This window comes from Pezoporus wallicus, unplaced genomic scaffold (assembly GCF_028554395.1).
Source record: "Pezoporus wallicus isolate ANWC-B61680 ecotype Strahan unplaced genomic scaffold, APGP_CSIRO_Pwel_v1 contig_161, whole genome shotgun sequence".
NCBI classification, from domain to species: domain Eukaryota; kingdom Metazoa; phylum Chordata; class Aves; order Psittaciformes; family Psittacidae; genus Pezoporus; species Pezoporus wallicus.
The window spans coordinates 9,580,751-9,600,899 of record NW_026642654.1 but is presented as its reverse complement, the minus strand read 5'-3'; the positions used below and the strand labels follow the sequence as shown (position 1 = coordinate 9,600,899).

The following is a 20,149-nucleotide window of genomic DNA, read 5'->3' as shown; positions in this document are numbered from 1 at the left end:
TTTTAGTAATATTTAAAATGCCTATTTGGTTCTTACTTAATTTTACAGGATACACTGGAACAGGCCCTCCATGTCTTTGTTAGCAGTTAAATGTATCTTTATGGTTTCAGTGTTGTTACCACAAATATCCAACTGGTTGATGAAACATAAACATAAAAAAAGACATCTATTGTATGAAGTGAACTGAGGATCGCCAAATTCCTTAACTTGTGCTCTCAATCACTTACCATATGTGGCAGCTGGATATTAGCTAGACTATGAATTAAAGACTGGCTTAAATTGGCCAGTTCATGAAGAAGAGACTCATTTTGCTGTTCAATTACTTTGTTCTCCTCTTCTATCGTCTTCAGGTTGCTCTCCATTGTGGTAATCTAAAATGGACAAATTTGTGCACAATGTAATATAAGGCAAACTGTCATAAAGCATGTGCTTTTTGAAGGAAGAGATAACAGAAATACCAGGGAAAGGAGAAAAAGGACTATTCATTCACGATAAAAAAGATTTTGCTAGAGTCTGCAATTCTTATCATTGTTAAGGGCTTCTTATTCTTACTGCGTGTTGTATGAATTTAACAGCTTGTCTTTTTAATATTGGTAATAATGAATGAACTTGGATTCGATTCCACTGCTTTAGAACTTTTCTTCTTGAGTTGAAAGACATTAAGAAAGACCTTAGTTCTGCAAGTTCACCCATTTGGTTAAACACTTCTACTCCTAGGACCCTACCTTACGCACATTCTGCAGTAAGTCATGCATTTCTTATATTTTCTGATTGACATATATATATATATATCTGTATACGTGTATAAAGTTAGTTAAGCATGCACAGCTCCTTGCTGCCAGTGTTTAGCTCTTTTAAGTATAATTTGAATCTATGCAAGTTCACAGGGCTGCTTTTGAAAGCTGAACAGTTGCATGTTATTGCAATGTACGTACAAATTCAGAAAGTTTCCTAATACATGCAATGAGTTGAAAAACTGAAGGAACTGAAGAAAATCTGCACAACAGCCAGGAAGGTGGGTCTCTCGGGCACAACTACACGTATGGGTGAAGACAGATGAGAGTATGCTCTGCCTGTATGCTCTGCCGGTGTTCCCATATGACCAGACTCAAGTTAGCTCTGACCTTGCATGATGACCTTCATGAGCTAAAAATCATTGCTGAGAGGCAATTTACCCCAGCTTGTGCAGAGCACTGTGCTAATGAAGCTATAATGACTTCAGATGACCATTGGCTTGTCAAGAGGACATGCAGAGCTTACTCGTGTCTATGCTTTCCTCTGTAGACCTGTGCTTTCTTTCCACAGTGGATGACAAACATTAACCTCTAAAAAGAAGTGTACAGTGTGCTTTTATGCGTGTAGGCTGAAGTATACATTGATGACAGGGCAAAAAAGAAAATATCAGAGAAGGGGAAAAAATGCCAAAGAACACAAGTTTCTGAATTCTCAAAATGAGTTTTATCCATTTCTGCACTGGCAACTCTGGGAAGAATTGATACAATTTAAATGCTGATGGGAAGGCTGCAGGTTTGTGTGGTAGTAGCAGGCAGAAGGAGAAAAGGTTCTTAAGTGAATATTAACTTGACCATGGATGAGTAGATTTTTAGGAAACTGTTGGCAAAATCAGGTACTTAGATCTCTTAAGTTTTATTCTGGTTAAATGAAAGTTCCAGTTGCTTATGGAAATACAGCCCATTTGATAGGAGTAACTTTGACAAGTGATGTGGCTACATGAAAAGATCTTCAAGTATCTCTTACTTTAACTACAAGTGTTTGTATTGCAGTTAATCCAAGCTGTTAAGTATTGCAGGGGCTTGGTTTTGTCAAAATTAATTGATTCTGAGGTATTTCCACAACATATATTAGCAGGCAAAATACTTCAGCTTTGAAACTGGAAACACATCGTCCTCTCTTGTTTTGCTCTCAGCTTTTTTATGTTGGAGACAAATGCTGCATGCGAATGCAAAACATCTTTCACAGGTACTTGTTAGAGGCAGTCATGCTCTAATTTTTACCCTAAAAAACTGTTTATTATATTACAGTCCCAAGTGAAGAGTCTGATGTTGATGAAGGCCCAGTTCAGCATGGCATATAGTGCTGCTGCCTCACTACCATGAGTAGGAGCTGACATTCTGTAGATTTTTGAGGTAGCTGACTGCTGCTACTTGAATAGATCTTTTATACTCGGTTGTTTGTTGTTTTTTCAAGTGAGATGCTACCTATATGCAAATACTGTGGCAGCTGACCAGTGTTTCTCACAGTTGCATTTAGTACTCATCTGTAAGTACATTAAGGTAACTGGCACACTTAATTATTGTGTTCACTTGCTTAAAGGCTGAAATTTCCCTCCCAACGTTTTACCCTGAAACTAATGAATGTTCACTTGTATCTCTTCTGAAAACAGGATAACCTGTTGCTTGCATGAGACACACAGTTATCTGCAGATTCTTCTTTCTCCTGCTAACCTTTATGTGTTTCTGCCCCTCCCATACTTTTGAACAAATTTACTAAAGTCTTAGATGAAAAATACTTTCTTAAGGTAAAAGGCAGCTGAATAAACGAGAGTATTATGAATGCTTCCACTAAGGAAAAGACTGCAGCATGACTTAAACATAAAAGATTCTACATAGAGGGGAAGTTCCTATTGTAGGAAAAACTTTTGCTGGCACTTAGAATCATACGGGACGCAAATCCGTATGAAGCAAGACTGTTGCTACTTCTGGTGTTCACAGAACTACTATCTTCCCATTGTGTACTCCTTGTCTGTGAAGTCTTAATGAAATCTAGGTTGCACAAAGATTTTCTAAAGGTTTATCAGCAAACATTTTGTTTTGTTCAATATAATTCTACTGTTGTAAATATAGTGGACTGTTGACTTTGATCCTCTCAATAGATTGATAATGACTATGCTGTAACTCTCTACATGCTGGAAATGTAAATTGCTTATCTTCAGGAGTGTGTATGAATTCAAATCTGAGGCCTCTGAGCTCCTGTTAAGTTTGACTCAGGTAGGATTTTCTGCTAGGCGTCAGTAGCTAGTTAGGTAAGAATAGGTATTAGACCTGACTGCCCAGGAACTGTGGAATCTCTGGTGAAGTAAGTAAGAAACAGGTTAGACAAGCACTTGTCAGGAGTGGCTTAGGAAGAGCTGGGAAGTAGGAAAGGGAGACTGATGGACAAAATAACATGTCGAGGTCTCTTGTAGTGCTATTTTCTAGATTCCTATTAATTATCTTAATGACAGGATGTGTCACTGCCAGTCATTCTACCCTTTTTCTAAAACTGCTGCACCAAGGTGTGAAAAGCATCCTTTCTACTTGATCGCAAAATAATCAGCTGAGGCTTTTTTTACCATAAATATGCTGTGATCTCAGGTCGTGTAGATCCCAGCTAGAACTGAGACACTGAAGTATGGCTTCTGTACTCATTACACATCAAAACTTGATGTGACATTCCTAACTAAATCTTGGGAACTCAAAAAATACATATTTTATGCCTGTGATAGTGTTATTGTGACTTTATTTATACTTTTTTTAAAATTCATCTAGCCAAAACAAAAATTAAAAATGAGGATATTTATTAACTACTGGAGCATTTATCTAATGCACACATAACAGCCACACTGCTTTACATTTTTTAAAACCTCAGCTAAATCAGTCTGTATGTGAAAAAACACCTACAGTGTTGTATTAAGAAAAAGAAAACATGAGGCAGATTGTGTCCTGGGTTCAGCAGTAGCAGTCATTTTTCTCCTTTTTAGTAGCTGGTGCAGTGCTGTGTTTTTGACTTTCAGCCTGGGAACAACACTGATAACACCGATGTTTCTAGTTGTTGCTAAGTCATGTTTACTCTGACCAAGGACTTTTTGAGTCTCATGCTCTGCCAGGGAGGAGGGGAAGCCAGGAGGAAGCAGAGACAGGACACCTGACCCAAACTGACCAAAGAGGTATTCCATACCACAGCACGTCATGCCCAATATATAAACTGTAGGCAGTTACTCGGAAGGGCTAGATCACTGCTCAGGTCGGGCTGGGTATCGGTCGGCAGGTGGTGAGCAGTTAGATTCTCTTCCCTTGTTATTTCCCTTATCATTATTATTATTGGTGGTAGCAGCAGTGGTTTGTGTTATACCTTAGTTACTGGGCTGTTCTTATCTCAATCCATGGAAGTTACATTCTTTTGATTCTCCTCCCCATCCCTCCGGGAGTGGGGGGAGGAAGGGAGAGGAGTGTGGTTCTGGGTTGCCAGCTGGGCTTAAACCATGACAGATTGAACCTGCCAGATTTGAAACTTAGAACCAAATTCTTCCAATGTAAATAAATGTAATTTTCCTGCCACTGATTATTCTTCTTGCTTTACATTCGTGTAGAGTTTGTCCTTATTACCCTACAGTTATATGTGGTCACACCAGAAAAATATCTAAAATGTAAGTCAAATCCTATAAAGGTTGAATAATGACAAAAGAACCCTGAATACAGGCATAACATAGAAGTGAGGTTTCAGTATCAATTTGGCTAAGGTTAAGAAGTAAAGAAAAAACAAGCTGAAGAGGCTGATCCTGCCTTCTGTTTATGAGTATACAAGAGAAGAGGACAACAGACATGGCACTCTTCTCCACAAGCAGCAAAGAATGGTTTACCCTTTTTCCATCAAGATCAATTGGATGATTATGACCATGGGACTAAAGGTTGATAAATGGCAAGAACTGTGATCAGTCTCCCTGTTGGTGTCTATTCTCAAATCATGTGAAAAAAAAAAGCACCAGAAGCTATGCTGGACACTGGAAAATGCCAGGGAAAGAATGAAATTCATGTCCTTCCTTTGTTTTTTCCATCCAGTTTTAGGACTGCTGTATAATGAGGTTTTAAATAATAGTCTGTTGTTAGGTTTACCTTTCCTTTATTTGGAAACTAAAAGGAATTAAACTGGATCTGTGTGGAACCACTGCTGTCACCAAGGGCTGCATAGCATAGCACATGATGAAGTGAAATGTAACAGATATTCACTTCCCTACATAAATTTTCTCTGTAAGACAGAAGTGGGAAAAGTCAGGTTGTTCATCTGGACTCCTTCATCTGGTAGCTTATGTTAATGTCCATGATATCATATTTTAACTGCTATTAGAAAGGTACAACCTTATCAAGGGGAAATGCAAAGCTGACCACGATGCTTGTAACTGGTGTGGAAATTGAAAAATGGATATTGTTTTCTCACTTTATAAATGGCAAATCACAGATAGAAATCTTAATATGTAAGAAACATAAAAAGGAACAATATATTTCCTATATTTCTTTTAATCAATCACGTAGAAAAAGCAGGTGAATTTAGGGCTTCATAAAACTGTTACCTGAGTTCTGAGTTTAATCATATCAGCTTCCATCTGGGAGTTGGATTCATTTAGTTCTTTGATTTCTTCATCTAATTGTTTAATTTCTTCATCGTTTTCTATACCTGTGTGATATAAAAATAAAAGGGGTGTTAAAATAATTGAGCTTCAGATCATAATTCAGTGAATTAATTATTTCCATATTTGACAACAATTTTGTTTTAAGTAAAAGTATTAAAGGAAAAAGGAAAAGGAAGTGTTCTTCAAACTTTTATTTTGAAGTTAAACCAATTTATTTTCCACTACTTTTCTTTTAAAAATTGCCTTAATTTTCCAGTGAGAGTGTTGAAAATGCTTACCGGATCAATAAGAGACACTTTTTTCTTTCTATGTACTGATTTAACTTCGTATCATGAGAAATGTACCTGTAGCAATAACTTCTGCTCCACTGTCATATGTAACTTATTTGAAAGACTGTGTCCACAGACAGATCTTCTTAAGGAAAAGAAAATATCTTGACATGCTAGTCTCTTAATATTACAGTGTCATTAAAATAATTTGTAACTATTTCAGAAGACTTTTTTTTTTCCAGCACAGTGAAATTTTGTTGAGGTGCTGGGGTATATTGTGATTCTCCTTTTGTTTTTAGTAAGTTCATGGTTCAGAAGGTTATTATTAAATAATGATCTAGAGAATAATTTGAAAAACTGAAGTGATATCTGGGGTTTTATGGAACAGACATTTAGAGAACAGAATTTTAAAGGTACCTGCATTTTTAAGGACTCAGGCAGGAATAAACTGTAAAGGTTTTATTTATTTATCCTTTAAATTACTATAACAAAGCATAAAATAAAAAGTCCTGGGAAGAGATAGATAGACCTGTTTTCTCCCAAGTCAAAGTCTGAACCCCTAAAGCTAGAGAAATTGGTGTTCCCACTCTCTTATTCTTACTCTAGCGTGAATCTTGCCTTCCTTTTCCTACAGTCCCTAACTCTAATAGGAAGGATGCCCTGTATCCCTCTAGGTACCTGAAATTTACATGTACCACTCCTTAAAGCATTCTTCCTGGGCATAGCAGATACAGTTTCCAATACTTCCCAGGCTGCAGAGAAAATTACACCCAAACTTTCCACTCCCTGGTTACCAGCTACTGAAGACAGTCAATGCTTCCCTCAGCCATGCTAGCAGTGTGGGCTGAAACACCTGTGTTGAAATGCTTTGTGGTTCTCAAAGTCAACACCAGAAATTAAGAAGACAATGCACAGTCACAGACTAAGTGACTGCATCAAGTTTTCCAAGAAAACTCAGGATTTAGGCACCTCTCAGACAAGTCTTTTGTGCATTATTTATTTGAAATGAAGTATCTACATTTTGCTTCTATTGCAGTTTGACTATTAGATTTGGATTTTTATCCAAGATACTTTTATCAGCTTCCTTGCAACTCAGGGTTCCCAGAAAGGATTGCAGACTATTGGAAATGTAATGGCACAAGATCAGACGTTACAGAGTAAGAGCTTCAAATGAATTAAGGGGACCTCACGGGGACCTGACACTCTGGAAATGAAACCTCTTTCTCTTCTGAATCCTGCAACAATTAACACCAATTATCTACCTTTAATGAATGAGATGTGAATCAGAAAATTGTAACAGTATGTTATAATTGGAAATATTTTAGTGTTTTAGATTTATGTAGATGTAACAGACCAGCCTGACCATTCCTCTGCTGGCTCAGATATCCACAGCCTACTTCTACTGGAAGCAAATTCATTATTTATACAAAGAAGATTTACACATGTAGGAAAAAGAACCAATAGAATAAAGACAACTTTAGTTTACAAAGAAGCAGTAATGATTAAATAAAGGTAATGATTAAAAATTTACCATTACTGGCCCGCTGCTTTATTGTTAGCATTTGTTCACCAGACAGCTTTGCTTTCTTCATTGCTGAAGTAGCTCTGGGGCATCCCGATAAACTGTGAACAGTAAGGAGCCTGTTAGTTTTGAAAAGTCATTGAAAATAAATCTTTAATCCAAACCTGTAATAAAAACAGTATCAGAGACAAGTTTATCTTCACTGCCTAGCACTGAAAGAGTGCGTTAGTCTAAAAAAAAGGACTTACCAGTAGTGATTTCATGGTTTTGATTCTTTCTTCCAAGTTCTTTTTGTATAGACAGCTAACATAAAAGTGAAACTATAAGCCTGGGAACAACAGTCCAATTTTCTACAGGCACAGTGCTCTTTCTAAAAAGTTTTATTTTAAAACCAGTTATTGTGAAAATATTCCCCTTTGAATTTATATGTCCCTGCCCTTAACTTCCACCCTTTTAAATTCAAATGTTGGAACTGAATGCTGAGAGAAGGGGGCATGAGCTATCTTCCACATCCAAATGATTAACTCTTATAAACTATGCTTCTCTTTGTAAATATCACCTATTGAGCTGGCCAAACTGCCCTTTTCTAAATTGTTTCTTAAAAAGGCTGTAACTGTGTGTTGTTTTTTGTTGAAGTCTAAGAAAAGTCATTGCTATAAAAATGACATTGCCTTGATGAGGGATATATCTCTCTTATAATGTATACTTGTTACACTCATTGATGTAGACTCAGTTATCTCCCATGTTGCCAAAATATTAAGCTTTTTAGTTGCATCATAAAACCAGTTTGATAGCAAATGCAGGCTTAGCAGATTTCATTGTGAAAATCATAAATAATAAAAATACTGATAACTGGGCTATTTTATAAATAATTTTAATAACCAAACTATCCCCTTTTTCAAAATCTCGACATTACTGTAGTTGCACTATTACAGGTAAAAGAAAATACAAATTCAATAAATTTAATGATGGAAAATTATAGTCTTATTCTGAGCAAGCTTTTGCAGTGAAAGGAATTTTACTGCAAAAAAAATTGCTAAAAAAATTCTCTATTGCTTCAACATTTAAGGTTTATAGCCACTGAAACGGATTGTCACATACTTCTCATTGCATACAGTCACATTTATGTTTCCTCTTCAGATCCAAAGGCAGACTTTTTTACCACTTTTAATTGTGCAAATCAAATTCAAAGCTAATAATAAAATAATCTTTGTAATGTGGGAAAAGTTTCTTGGAAATGCAGTATCTGTCATTAAAAACATTAAGTAAAGACTGGCTACTAAATAAAGTGCTCTAATTTAACTATAATGTTTAATTATTGAAAATGTCTCTCTGAAAAACCTGGGCTGCTATTATAAGTGCAGCTATCCAAAAAATGAAACTCTTCCCAGAAAAAAAAACAACTGAAAAACCCTTTCCTTTTCTCAGCAAATGAATTAATGTTCAATATTTTACACAGCTCTGTCACTGAGAAGACACATAATGAAACAATACCAGTGGGGGTTGGAACTAGATGATTTTAAGGTTCTTTCCAACCCTAACTATTCTCTGATTCTATGGTTCTCAATTGCATGATCTAGTAGCTTTTCACTGTAACCTAGGTGGTAGGATATCAGATTACTGCTCCAAACTCTGCTATGGACTCTCTGTGTAATGTTAAAAAACTTTTCCTGAAGTGTAATCTTGAGGAAGATTAAGGAGGAGTGGATCACTATTAGGGTAAAAAAAAATCTTTGCACAGGGAAAGGAACGGAAGATAAGAGTATATGCAAAGTTTCTGCATATTTTAATTGACTTAATTTTTGTATCCTTTTAATTGATTTAATGAATTCCCTCATATTTTGGCCTCTCTTTTTCAGAAGTTAGCATCACTGGGAATTGGGCTATGATAGTTTACTCTCATCTTGGTCTGCAACCCTTTACTCTCTTAAAGTTTTGACTGATGACAACTTACAGAATTCCTTAATATAAAATTATCCCTCAAAGAGCCTATAAGTATGGCATTTAAACTCTAAACAGATAACAAGAACTGTGCACTTGAAAGTGCAAAAGAATAAAAAGAATAGCTGGAGAATGAAGTTGCTAAGGCACTGTCCATCATATTTGAGAAATCATGGCAGTCAGGTGAAGTTCCTGACGACTGGAAAAAGGGAAATATAACCCCCATTTTCAAGAAGGGGAAAATGGATGACCCAGGGAACTACAGACCAGTCAGTCTCACCTCTGTGCCTGGCAAAATCTTGGAGCAGATTCTCCTGGAAGGCATGCTAAGGCACATGGAAAACAACAAGGTGCTTGGTGACAGCCAGCATGGCTTCACTAAGGGGAAATCCTGCCTGACCAATTTGGTGGCCTTCTATGATGGGGATACAGAACTAAATTCTTCAGAAATAAATAAAACAAAGATAGTAATATGTATCCTTTTTGTCCAGCTCTGTTCTTTATTATCTAAAAATACCTTAAACAATTTAAAAAGTAAATTAGGACTTTTTGGATAAGCTTCTAATCTGCATGGAAATTCCTTGACTACCTTACTTCTCCTGAAGGTAATTGTGTTTTCTCTAAGTCAAGAGCAACCAAAAGAGGGCATATAGGAAGGTAAGATGAAAATCAGGGCAAAGTCAGAAAAAAACTGAACCTCATGGAGCTGTAAAGTTAACCAAAAAGCTTGAATTGAGATACCAGTAAGGCTGAGAGTGACTTGAGTCTTCTAGAAGACTGGGAGTTAGGAGACAGAAGACAAAAAGGAGTAGGTATGATTTTATTTGTCTCAGATATCTTGAGAATATATTTGTCTCCCTATGACTGGCAAACAAAAAAACATAAAAAAAAGCCACTTCAGTGCTTTAAGTAGTAAGCAAAATATGCTTTAAACTTCTCAAAACCCAAAAAAGACCAAGAGAAACATGCTAGCTAGTACTTTTGATAAGGATAATACTTATATTCCTATCAAGTTTAAAGCCTTTATAGTTGATGTCTGTCATAAACTTTCTGTTATAAGTGGAATTAGTGTGTAATCTTGCTTTGGTTGATTTTTTATATTTTAACAAACCTTACACTTACTTTTACAGAAACATGGAATTCTGCAGCTTATTCATTCCAGCAAAGAACTAGCAAAATTAATCACAGTTATATCAATTGCTACTGCCATTATTCTTATATACATGAGAAATCATACAAAAGAAGATATAAACATAGTTGAGTATTCTTTCCATAATAAAAAAGTGAATAAGGCTTTCTACACTACTGGGGGTACTGCTGTAATACAGTATAAAAGTATTAAGCCACCATTTATCTCTGTCAGGTTTTGAATGCCACAGGGCTTGAAGCTACAGCATCTTGGTGGGGTTGTGAGAAGCACCAATATCCAGCTCCTGGCTCCCTTTGAGTTCCTGAATCATCAGGAGCTCTGAGCTCCTGTTGACACAGAGACAAGGTATCAACAGCCACCTGATCATTAACATTTCTTTTTGAGATTTAATGTGTCTTGGCTCTCAATCAGTTTCTACTGTGGGGCTTAATCTGTAATTTGAGAAATAAAATTCTGAACTGGTACATCATCCTTGAAAGCCAACCTCTGCTATAATTTATAAAATACTATGAAGAATGAATTAAACTGTTAGATTAAAGTGATCTAGGGTCAGATTGCGCAAACCTCCTGTAAGAAATGTGCTAAATTTTGAGGTTTCAATTTTTTGCTGGTTGGCAAAATATCATAATACATCATTTATATTGGAAACACGCTTTTGTTGGGCATGGGTGCTAAATAGCGCAGTGAATGGCTGGGACCTGTCATGCAGCTTTGCTTTGCATGGCACGGCACTGACCGTGCAGCAGATATTTCTACAGACTATGCACCCGTAGGACTGACAGGTAGAAAGGGTGACTGACTAGGTTTTATGCCATGAAGTTCAACCTGCATTAATCAGGCTTTTTTTACAGTTAGACTTTAGAATTGGAGGCATGCAGAGCTTAAGTGATAGCACCTGTATAAACTCTATGAAAAAATGAACATCCATATGTACACTTACATCTTACTCAACTTCCCTGAAGAGTAGTGACTATCAGAAACCCAGTCATCTAGAAGGTATGCAGAAAGATTATATATGCACAAATCAAGATAAAAGTATATGGTGATTGCATCTGTTTAGAGTTGAACACAACATAAGGAATGAATTTTCTTTCTTGTTTAGGACTGTGGTTACATTACTGCAACCTATGCCTTGCCACATATTCAGTGGATTTGGAAAATAAGGTGAAATTGGTCCCAAAATAAAAGGAAAATTAGTGGGGAAAAAAATTGAAAGGGATATCTAGCTAGTGTTTAATGCACATTTACCAGGAAATTTCATTAAAAAAAAAATAAATGTGGGCTAAAATCCTGAACTGCTTCAAGAATATAATTGGACTGTCTTCACAGATGCAAACAAGAGAGGCCACCAGAGTGGAGAATCATTGATCAAGTGGAATGATTGTCTGGGTAACTGATTTGAGTTATCTGGGTTCTAGCTGTACTTGTTAAATACATTTTTTGCCTTAGCAGACAGATGCAGTCTGGTCCCTCTTGAAGCTGAAGGAATTGTACTTGTTTTGTCAAGTGAAGAAAACATTTTCCAAGCAGATAAGTAGAGAAGTGGGAAAGGAGGAGACAAAGATCAAATGAAATGCAACTTTTATATTTGGTATGTGAAGCGCTGAAGTTTAAACGAAAGAAAGAACTGGGTGTAAAGAAATCAGAGCCTCAACCTGGAGTAAACAAAAATCACCCTGAGGGCTAACTTCATGAAAACTGTAAGATGTAGGTTCACTACCACTGTGATTTTTCAAAAAGTTAATAAAATGAAGCACTTTTCCAGTTTATTAAAAATAACATTGCCCATAAACTAGAGGAAGGAACAACTCATATTCAAGGGACCTTTTATAACTAGAGGCAGACTCAGAACACACCCCAGATGTAAAACTTCTGAAATTCAGGGAAATACAGATCACAGTGAAAACTACTGTTTTATTTTGTTAATGGATAAACCCTTGCTTTTATGACTAAGCTCACGAGCTATTTAGTAATGTTTGAAGTTCAAGTTAAGAGATCAAACTCAGTGATCAAAGTAGCCCTTTCCTTGGTTTAATATTAAATCCACAAATCATTTATTTTTTCTCTGTTGAAGGGTATCAGCTTTGGAGATTTCCTTATTCCCAAGAGTAAATTCTGCTACACACCATAAAGAGTGAAATACTCTATGCACAACTCCAGAAGATATAAAAGGAACCCTCCATATCCCAGCACTCAGTTTTATTTACATTCAAGGGTGACTGGCTTTTCCCCAGCTTCTTGCTGAGCTGTGAATTAAAGGAGAGAGGTTTGGCAAACAAGCCAGTTTTGTTTGCATGAAGATTGCTGCCACTCACAGAGGAATCTCCTCTCCTCCCCACTGGCCACACAACCCTGACTGCCTTTGTGTGGTGTTGGGAAAAAATAATCTGTTCAGCTCAATTTAAGAATAACTCTGATTAATGTGTCACTTTTTAGGTCTTGTTCTCTGGCTAAAAACTTTTTTTATAACACACCTGATTATTGGTGATGAAGATCTTTCACTTAAATTTTCAATCAGGAGGGAAACCTAAATTAAGAAGACTGAAAGCTTGATGTAACGTGGAAAGTGGGAGCTCCTAATCCAAGTTGGTCTCCAAAGCTGATGAGAAAGGTATCTGAGATTTTACTGAGTTTAAATAAATCTTCGCATTGGTTCCAGAATTAGAAAAATTAAAACACTCCCCAAGTGTCCGTTAAGGAAATAGAGCCATTACGATTAAACCAAAATGTAAGCTTTTCAAAATTATTTTAATATTTGATAATTGTTTCAAAAAAGACTTTTAGGAAAAAAATACTTTCTTATTTTAGAAGATTAAACTAGCATTAAAATCTGGTTATTAAAGCACCAAATGGACAATGATATAGAGTGAATGGCCATGATACCCAGAAGACAAGAGGGTATTTGGTTTTAATTGAAAATTTAAAAGGTAAAATAGTGTTATAGCTCAATTATGCCCATCCCTCATAACAAAAGAACAAAACAAGCTTCAGGTAAGTAAAATAAAAACAGAAATTATGGAGAACTGTAAACATGGCCATGCTGAGAGGTAAGGCTCTGAGAGCAGACTCAGTTTTAAAGGAATCCCCATGGGGCATAAATACACACCAGAAAAAGGATTAATGAATCTTCAGATGCTGGCACAGTAAAGCACTGCTAAAGTTCCCTTCAGCTGGGCACAGTAGTCCTGTGGCAAATGTTGTTAAAGTTGCTTAGTCAGCAAAGAGGCTCTGTGGGTGGGCCTCTCACATGTGCTAATGAGCTCTGACCTGCATCATCTCTGAACAGGGGAAGAGGTTTGCCTCTTGACTCAAATCTCTTATTTGTTCTTTGGTGAGTGAGGAAGCATTGCAGCACATTACACAATGTAGAGGTGACCGTAGCATTAAATTACAGCGAAGGAGTGTGCACTCAATGGGGCAGCACTGAGTGCCCCAGGACCTGGGGGCTGGCCACCGCAAAATTTACCAACACCTCTCCTGTCCTGTGACTGCACACAACAGAGTAGATGACCTGAAGATCACTGGATTTACTGGTCAGTCAAATACGGTATGTATCGTGAGGGAGAAAACAGGCTGAGGCTTCCCTGTATATAAATTAGTGAGGTGTATTTCTAGCTGCACACCTCTGGTTAGTGCTCTTAGGCAGCTCAGAATTTCAAGCGGTCTGTTTAGTGACCAAGGCCAGTCCACTTAAGTACTTAAAATGAAGCACAGTTTGCCTAGGTACTTAGACAGCAGATAGGAAAAGGTACTTCAAGAAGAAAATTCATCCCACCTGAAATCTGAAAAGCCATCCAGTCATCTCTGCATTCTTATTGGCTAAGTCTGTAATGAGGACAACCAGGTTTATACCCAGACAGCTTCAGCTAAGTGCCTGAAATCAAGGAAATGTCACATTGCAGGCACCTGTGCAAGTTCCTATCTGCTGTCATCTGTCAGGTCTGCCTGGCAAAACTATTTTTCTTGTTTATATGGTGCAGTCTGCTTTTCCTAATATGAATTTCATATTATTTTCTCCTTGACTTTCCCAAGGTAAATCTCTTAAGTCTTTTTAGATTACCTCTCTGTTAGGAGCCTTCCAGTTTAATAGACTATACATCTGATTAAAATGCTATTCCATCTTTCTTCCAGCTTGTAATGAAAAAAGCTGGCAGAGCTACCCACAGTCAAAGGGTCTGTTTCAACAACCAGGCTCTGCATTTAGTCAATTCTGCCCTTTACCAAATTTTAACTGAACTGACTGAAATCTTCCACGGCAGGTGTCTGGCCAGGCTAGGGTTTTACAAACATCACAAAAAAAAAATTCAATTTCTTTGAATATATTTGTTTATCATTGTTTTATCCATGTATCTTATTTTCTTCATACTTCATACATAGGAGGAAAACAAAAGCCCACTGAATATTTCTAATTGCCCGTGAATTGGAGCAAGACTTGATATTTCATGGGATATTGCTCTGAGTATAGAGATTTATTCTGCTGTCTTCATGCAAACAAATGTGGGTTTGTCAGAGTTATAAGCCTCTGACAGACTTGGACACGCTCAGATATTAGTGTTTAGCTGCCAGACTCTCCATGTGCTTTGTGCATATGACAACTGGGAGCACCTTCTCTGCCATCAGCCCCATTCAGGGCTGCAGGGCCAGGAGCAGAAGGCTGCTTTGTAGCATCACCAGTGAGATCACCTGTCCTGTTCTGCCAGCACTCAGAAGAAGCTACTTGAGGGCCAGCTATCTCAAATGCTGAGGACTGAGAAGTGGAGAAGTAAGAGGCAAGACTAAACAGGAGTCACGGGAACAGGAAGGGAAAAGGAACAGCACAAATGCAGTAGGAGAGGTGGAGAATGGAAAGAGGAAGGTGTTGAAAAGCCATTCATAAAGGCTCTTTTCCCTTGAACTTATGGATCAACAGAAAAATCCTAAAGTAGAAAATTCCTTTGTACTGCAGGATCCACTTCACAGTTCTTAGTTTAATACTTTTCTTCTCTATGTATATTATTATTACATTCACACAGTATCACACACAGTATCACAGTATGCTAGAGATTGGAAGGGACCTCGAAAGATCATCTAGTCCAATTCCCCTGCCGGAGCAGGAACACCTAGATAATGTTACACAGGAATGCGTCCAGGCGGGTTTTGAATGTCTCCAGGGAAGGAGACTCCACAACCTCCCTGGGCAGCCTGTTCCAGTGTTCCGTCACCCACATTCTCTCCTTGCTTTCTTGGAAATGTCATCACATTTGCATGTCTGTCATCTTTCAGTAATGCCACTATGATAATACTTTGTCATTGTCAGCTGTAATTACTGTTAAATGCAGTGAGTTTGGTTAGTTCTTCTATACTCTTAACATTGTATGACTTCTCCTGCTGAATTGCAACACAGAGCTCGTAAGAAAAAAATAAGAGGTGGGAAACAGCAAAATGAATCAATGACAGGATGGGGACAGGAAGATTAAAACCGAACAAACACTCTCTACAACTTTAAAAAACCTACCAGGGAAAATGTGAAACGATGAGAATTAGGAGTGAATTAATTTTGACTAAAATATGGCTCTCTGTCAACGTACTGTAGCAACAAATAAAGGACAAGACTTGACTGGACAGTAGACCTGGCCGGAAATAAATGCAATCAAATAATTTAATGAGTTGCATATTAAAAGTTTCTTAAAAATATGAAGTTTGGCAGTAGTTATGTTTCATAAATAAATAAATGGAAGAACAAGAAAAATTTCACCTCTGCAAAGTTTTTTCCATTTTCAAAATTATCTTCAGTATAGCATAGGAACACCTTTCAAAAGTGCTTTTTAATCTTTGACTCCCTACATGTATAATTGCTGGATACAAACTCCTCATAAACATGATATTTTGGAAGTTTAGAGAACCCTGAGAATTCATCTGGCAATTTAGATTCTTTGTGTTTTAAAGAATGCTTGCAATTTGCCTTAACTGCAAACTTCTGAATCTGCTCAAAACCAAAAGAGAAGCGTACCAGAGATGAAAAGCAGACAAATACCTGTTGAGAACAAGGTCATTGCCAGGTTGATGCAGACACAGGCCCATCACCAGTGAAGAAAGAGTTGATATGTGAACCGTTACAGCAGTGTGAACCCTACAAACTGATGGTCCCCGACAATAACCACCCAGAGGTGTTAAAAGAGCTGGCTGATGTCATTGTGGGGCTGCTCCCCATAATCTTTGAGAAGCTGTGGAGAGTGGGGGATGTCCCAGGAGACTGGAAGAAGGCAAGTGTCACTCCCATCCACAAGGGCTGAAAGGAGGATCCAGGAAATTACGGACACGTCAGTCTGGGAAGATTATGAAGGTAATCCTCCTGGGGGCAATCTCAAAGGCAAAAAAAGCACATGACTGGGAAAAGTCAGCATGGATTCACAAGGAGCAAATCGTGCTCAGGAAACCTGACCATTTTCTATGACGAAGTAACCTACTCCGTTGATGTGGGGCAAGCAGTGGGCATTATCTACTTGGATTTCCTCAAGGCTTTCAATATGTTGTCCCACAGCCTTCTCTTAGAGAAAGTGATGCATTATGATCTTGACTAGCGGTCTATGCAGTGGGTGAGACAGAGACCTGTTACTGGTGGGGTCCTCCAGGGATCAATATTGGGCCTGGTGCTGTTTAGCATCTTCATAAATGGTCTGGAAGATGGGATAAAGTGTTCTCTGATGAAGTTTGGTGATTATACCAAACTGTGTGGAGAAGCAGACACTTTGGAAGGGAGATTCACCTTGCAGGATAGCTTGGAAGGAAGACTGGACCAACAAGAAATTTAGGAAGTTCAACAAAGACAAGTGTTGCACAACAAAAACAAGCATTGCACAATGAAGACAAGTGTTGCACAAGCAAAAACAAATCCTGCACAACAAAGACAAGCCTTGCACCTGCAAAAACATAATCCAGGAGTGCAGCACAGGCTGAGATCTACCTGTCTGGGAAGCAGCTCTGTGGAAAGCTCCCTGGGGGTCCTGGAGGACAACAAGCTCTGTATGAATGGTGTGCTGCTGTGGCAAAGCAAGACAACAGGACGCTGGGTTACATTAACCAGAGTATCACCAGAAGAGACACAGAAGTCACTATCCACTCTACTAGGCACTTGTCAGACCACACCTGGAATACTGTGTTCAGTTTTGCTCCCCACTATACAAAGAAGATGTGGACAGACTGGACGGGGTCCAGAAAGGGCTACAAAGATGATCAAAGGACTGGATGCCTGCCATATGACAAAAGGCTGAGAGAACTTTCTCTGTTCAGTCTTGAGAAAAGGCAGCTCAGGAAAACATGGAAAACACAAGGGTTAATGGGTACAAGAATAACTTTACAGTATATTTTCAGTTGTTTAATAAAGCTTCTAAGTTTTTCTCTTGGCATTTATTTGCAAATATAAGTTTGTTTGTTTTTTTTTTAAATTCTGTTTTATTTCATGTAAGCTTCCTATCTTGCTGAAAAGCTGATACCTGCTAGGAACTGATTTCCTCCATCTAAATTCTGGGCACTTTTATTTCTTTATGAACTGAAAGGAGTAGCTGGCATTTAGTATCTCAGACAACTTAGTTTAATGTAAGTCCTGCTGTCTTATCTATAGGCCTCATACAATGCTCTGTCAACACAAAGGTTATTTCGGGTCCAAGAGTGCAGGACTGATTTTGCTCAAATAACAGAGTTTGCGAGCCTATATACAAAACATAAAAGTCAGAATAATCTGAGGCTTTCTCATGCCCTTCGTAACCATAGAGCTAATGTCTTCTCATTCACTGAACCATTGCTAAGTAATTTCATTTTTTTTAAATGCTGAAGCTGAGAAATGCTGATGCTAAGAGAGGATGTGACTTCAGGCAAATGAAGACTGAAAGCTCTACAATAATCTAGGAGCAAATTTGCAGCCGCTACAACATGCTTGCAGATGCAAAGCAGCTGGATTATAGAGCTACTGCCCCTTTGTCACTCTGCCTCTGAACACCCACCCCAGATAACCTTGGGGTGAGATGCTGTTCTATGGACAAAGGTCTGAGCTGCAGTCTTGAACACCAGCAGGTTTGACCATAGGCAGCACTTGCAAAAACTTCCCTTCAGGAACCGAGTTTGATGACGCAGGTATTTTAGACAGTATCTATTTCTAGCAAAGCATATTTCATGAGAAGAAGGATCTGCACATTAAAAATCTACATCTCCATTCTTCCTCCCTCACATCTGTCATCTCCTGAATGCTTTGAGACTTTGGGAGATAGAGGTTTTCTGAGGATCTGTGTGAGCACTGGAACCTGCCTGCTTCTAGCAAGCAGCTGCTGAGGGCAGCTCCTGCTTTGAGTTTGTATCTTTTTATCTTTTAATCTTTTCCTAATCTGCCGGTTCCCAATCTTAGCAATGAATCTGTGCAGCTCAGAGCTGTGACCAACCTACAGTTTTTGGAGGAAACAACACTGGCAGTGCTCCTTCACCTCAGGACGTACATGTAAGGAGATGGCTGAACTGAGTGCACTGCTATTATCTTCCTGCAAGCTTTCTGAGAGCTTTACCATTAACTAAGCCTTCCTATCATAAAGTGGATAGCCCATAACTCATATACAAACATTTCTCATAACCACCTCACAGTTTCTGCATACATTCCTTCAGAATGGAAAATGCACTGGATTATGTCCATTACTTCCAGCACATCTAGACATTTTGCAGACAGTGGCATGCCCCTGCTGCGCAAATACAAGTTGTATTCTATGAGCTTGTTTCAAGATCTTGGAGTCCCATTGTCCTCAGCAAGGGTACAGGCACACTATAGAAAAATTCCCTTTCTCCACATTTTTATCTCTATTTGGCGTTAGCATGTAAATGGGGAAAATACTTATAATTTGTTCATCTCTTTTATATTATAGCTCTACTAGTATATGGTTTTGTATTATTTTTGGCTGGGATAGAGTTAATTTTCTTCATAGAAGCTGGTATGGTGGTATGTTTTCTGTTTGTGTTGAAAACAGTGTTGATCATACAGGGATATCTGAGTTACTGTTGAACAGTGCTTACACAGAGTAAAGGTCTTTTCTGCTCCTCACCCCACCCCACCAATTAGTAGGCTGCAGGTACACAAGAAGCTGGGAGAGGACACAGCCAGGACAGCTGACCCGAACTGAGCCAAGGGATATCCTAGACCATATGGCATTAAGCTCAGCAATAAAAGCTGGGGGGAAGATGAAAAAAGACGGGAACATCCAGAGATGCAGTGTCTTCCCAAGTAACAGTTATGTGTGATAGAGCCCTACTTTCCTGGAGATGGCTGAACGCCTGCCTGTCAATAGGAAGTGGTGAACAGATTCCTTGTTTTGCTTTGCTTGCAAATGTGGTTCTTGCTCTACCTATTAAGCTGTATTTCCCTCAACCCATGAGTTTTTTTCAGTTTAACCCTTCTGATTTTCTCCTTCATCCTGCTGAGTGAGGGAGCAGCTGTATGGCGCTGAGCTCCCTACTGGGGTTAAACCACAACAATTTTCCATACTAAAGGAATTTAAAAACTAATTACTGTGTTTGAAATGGGCTGATTTAAATAAAAGTGAGCAGGAGATGGGAGCAAGAACAGTGTTTTAGATCTGAAAAGGAACTTCTGCGTGTAATTTCCACTGATGTCAACACATGCACACTTCCCATTCTGTACTGAGCAGCAGGGTTGCTAAATCCAAGTATATTCTGAGAAATTCCCACTGATCAGGGTATTAGAAATGATGGCATCCAGAAAAATTGTCTCAAATCAAGTATGAGGATGTAAGGCTCTGTTCAAGAACGAAACTGGAAAACTACAGTATAATAACCAATTTACATTTCATTATAATGTGTTTCATTTACCTATCTACTGACTCCAT

At 38.2% G+C, this 20,149-nt stretch overlaps 1 protein-coding gene across 18 annotated transcripts in view; it reads right to left on the bottom strand.

The window, feature by feature from the left end:
• The window catches only part of MYT1L (myelin transcription factor 1 like), a 308,925-nt gene that overhangs the window by 2,888 nt on the left and 285,888 nt on the right, over nt 1-20,149 (bottom strand). For 14 of the 18 annotated variants that reach the window (XM_057431735.1, XM_057431734.1, XM_057431737.1 and 11 more), the window contains 3 exons: nt 7,208-7,299; nt 5,342-5,451; nt 228-371 (listed from right to left, as the gene is read on the bottom strand). In XM_057431735.1, the coding sequence (XP_057287718.1) occupies nt 228-371; nt 5,342-5,451; nt 7,208-7,299 (346 nt within the window). The remainder of the gene's footprint in view (nt 1-227; nt 372-5,341; nt 5,452-7,207; nt 7,300-20,149) is intronic. The other 4 variants (XM_057431740.1, XM_057431746.1, XM_057431730.1 and 1 more) reach the window with 1 other exon arrangement.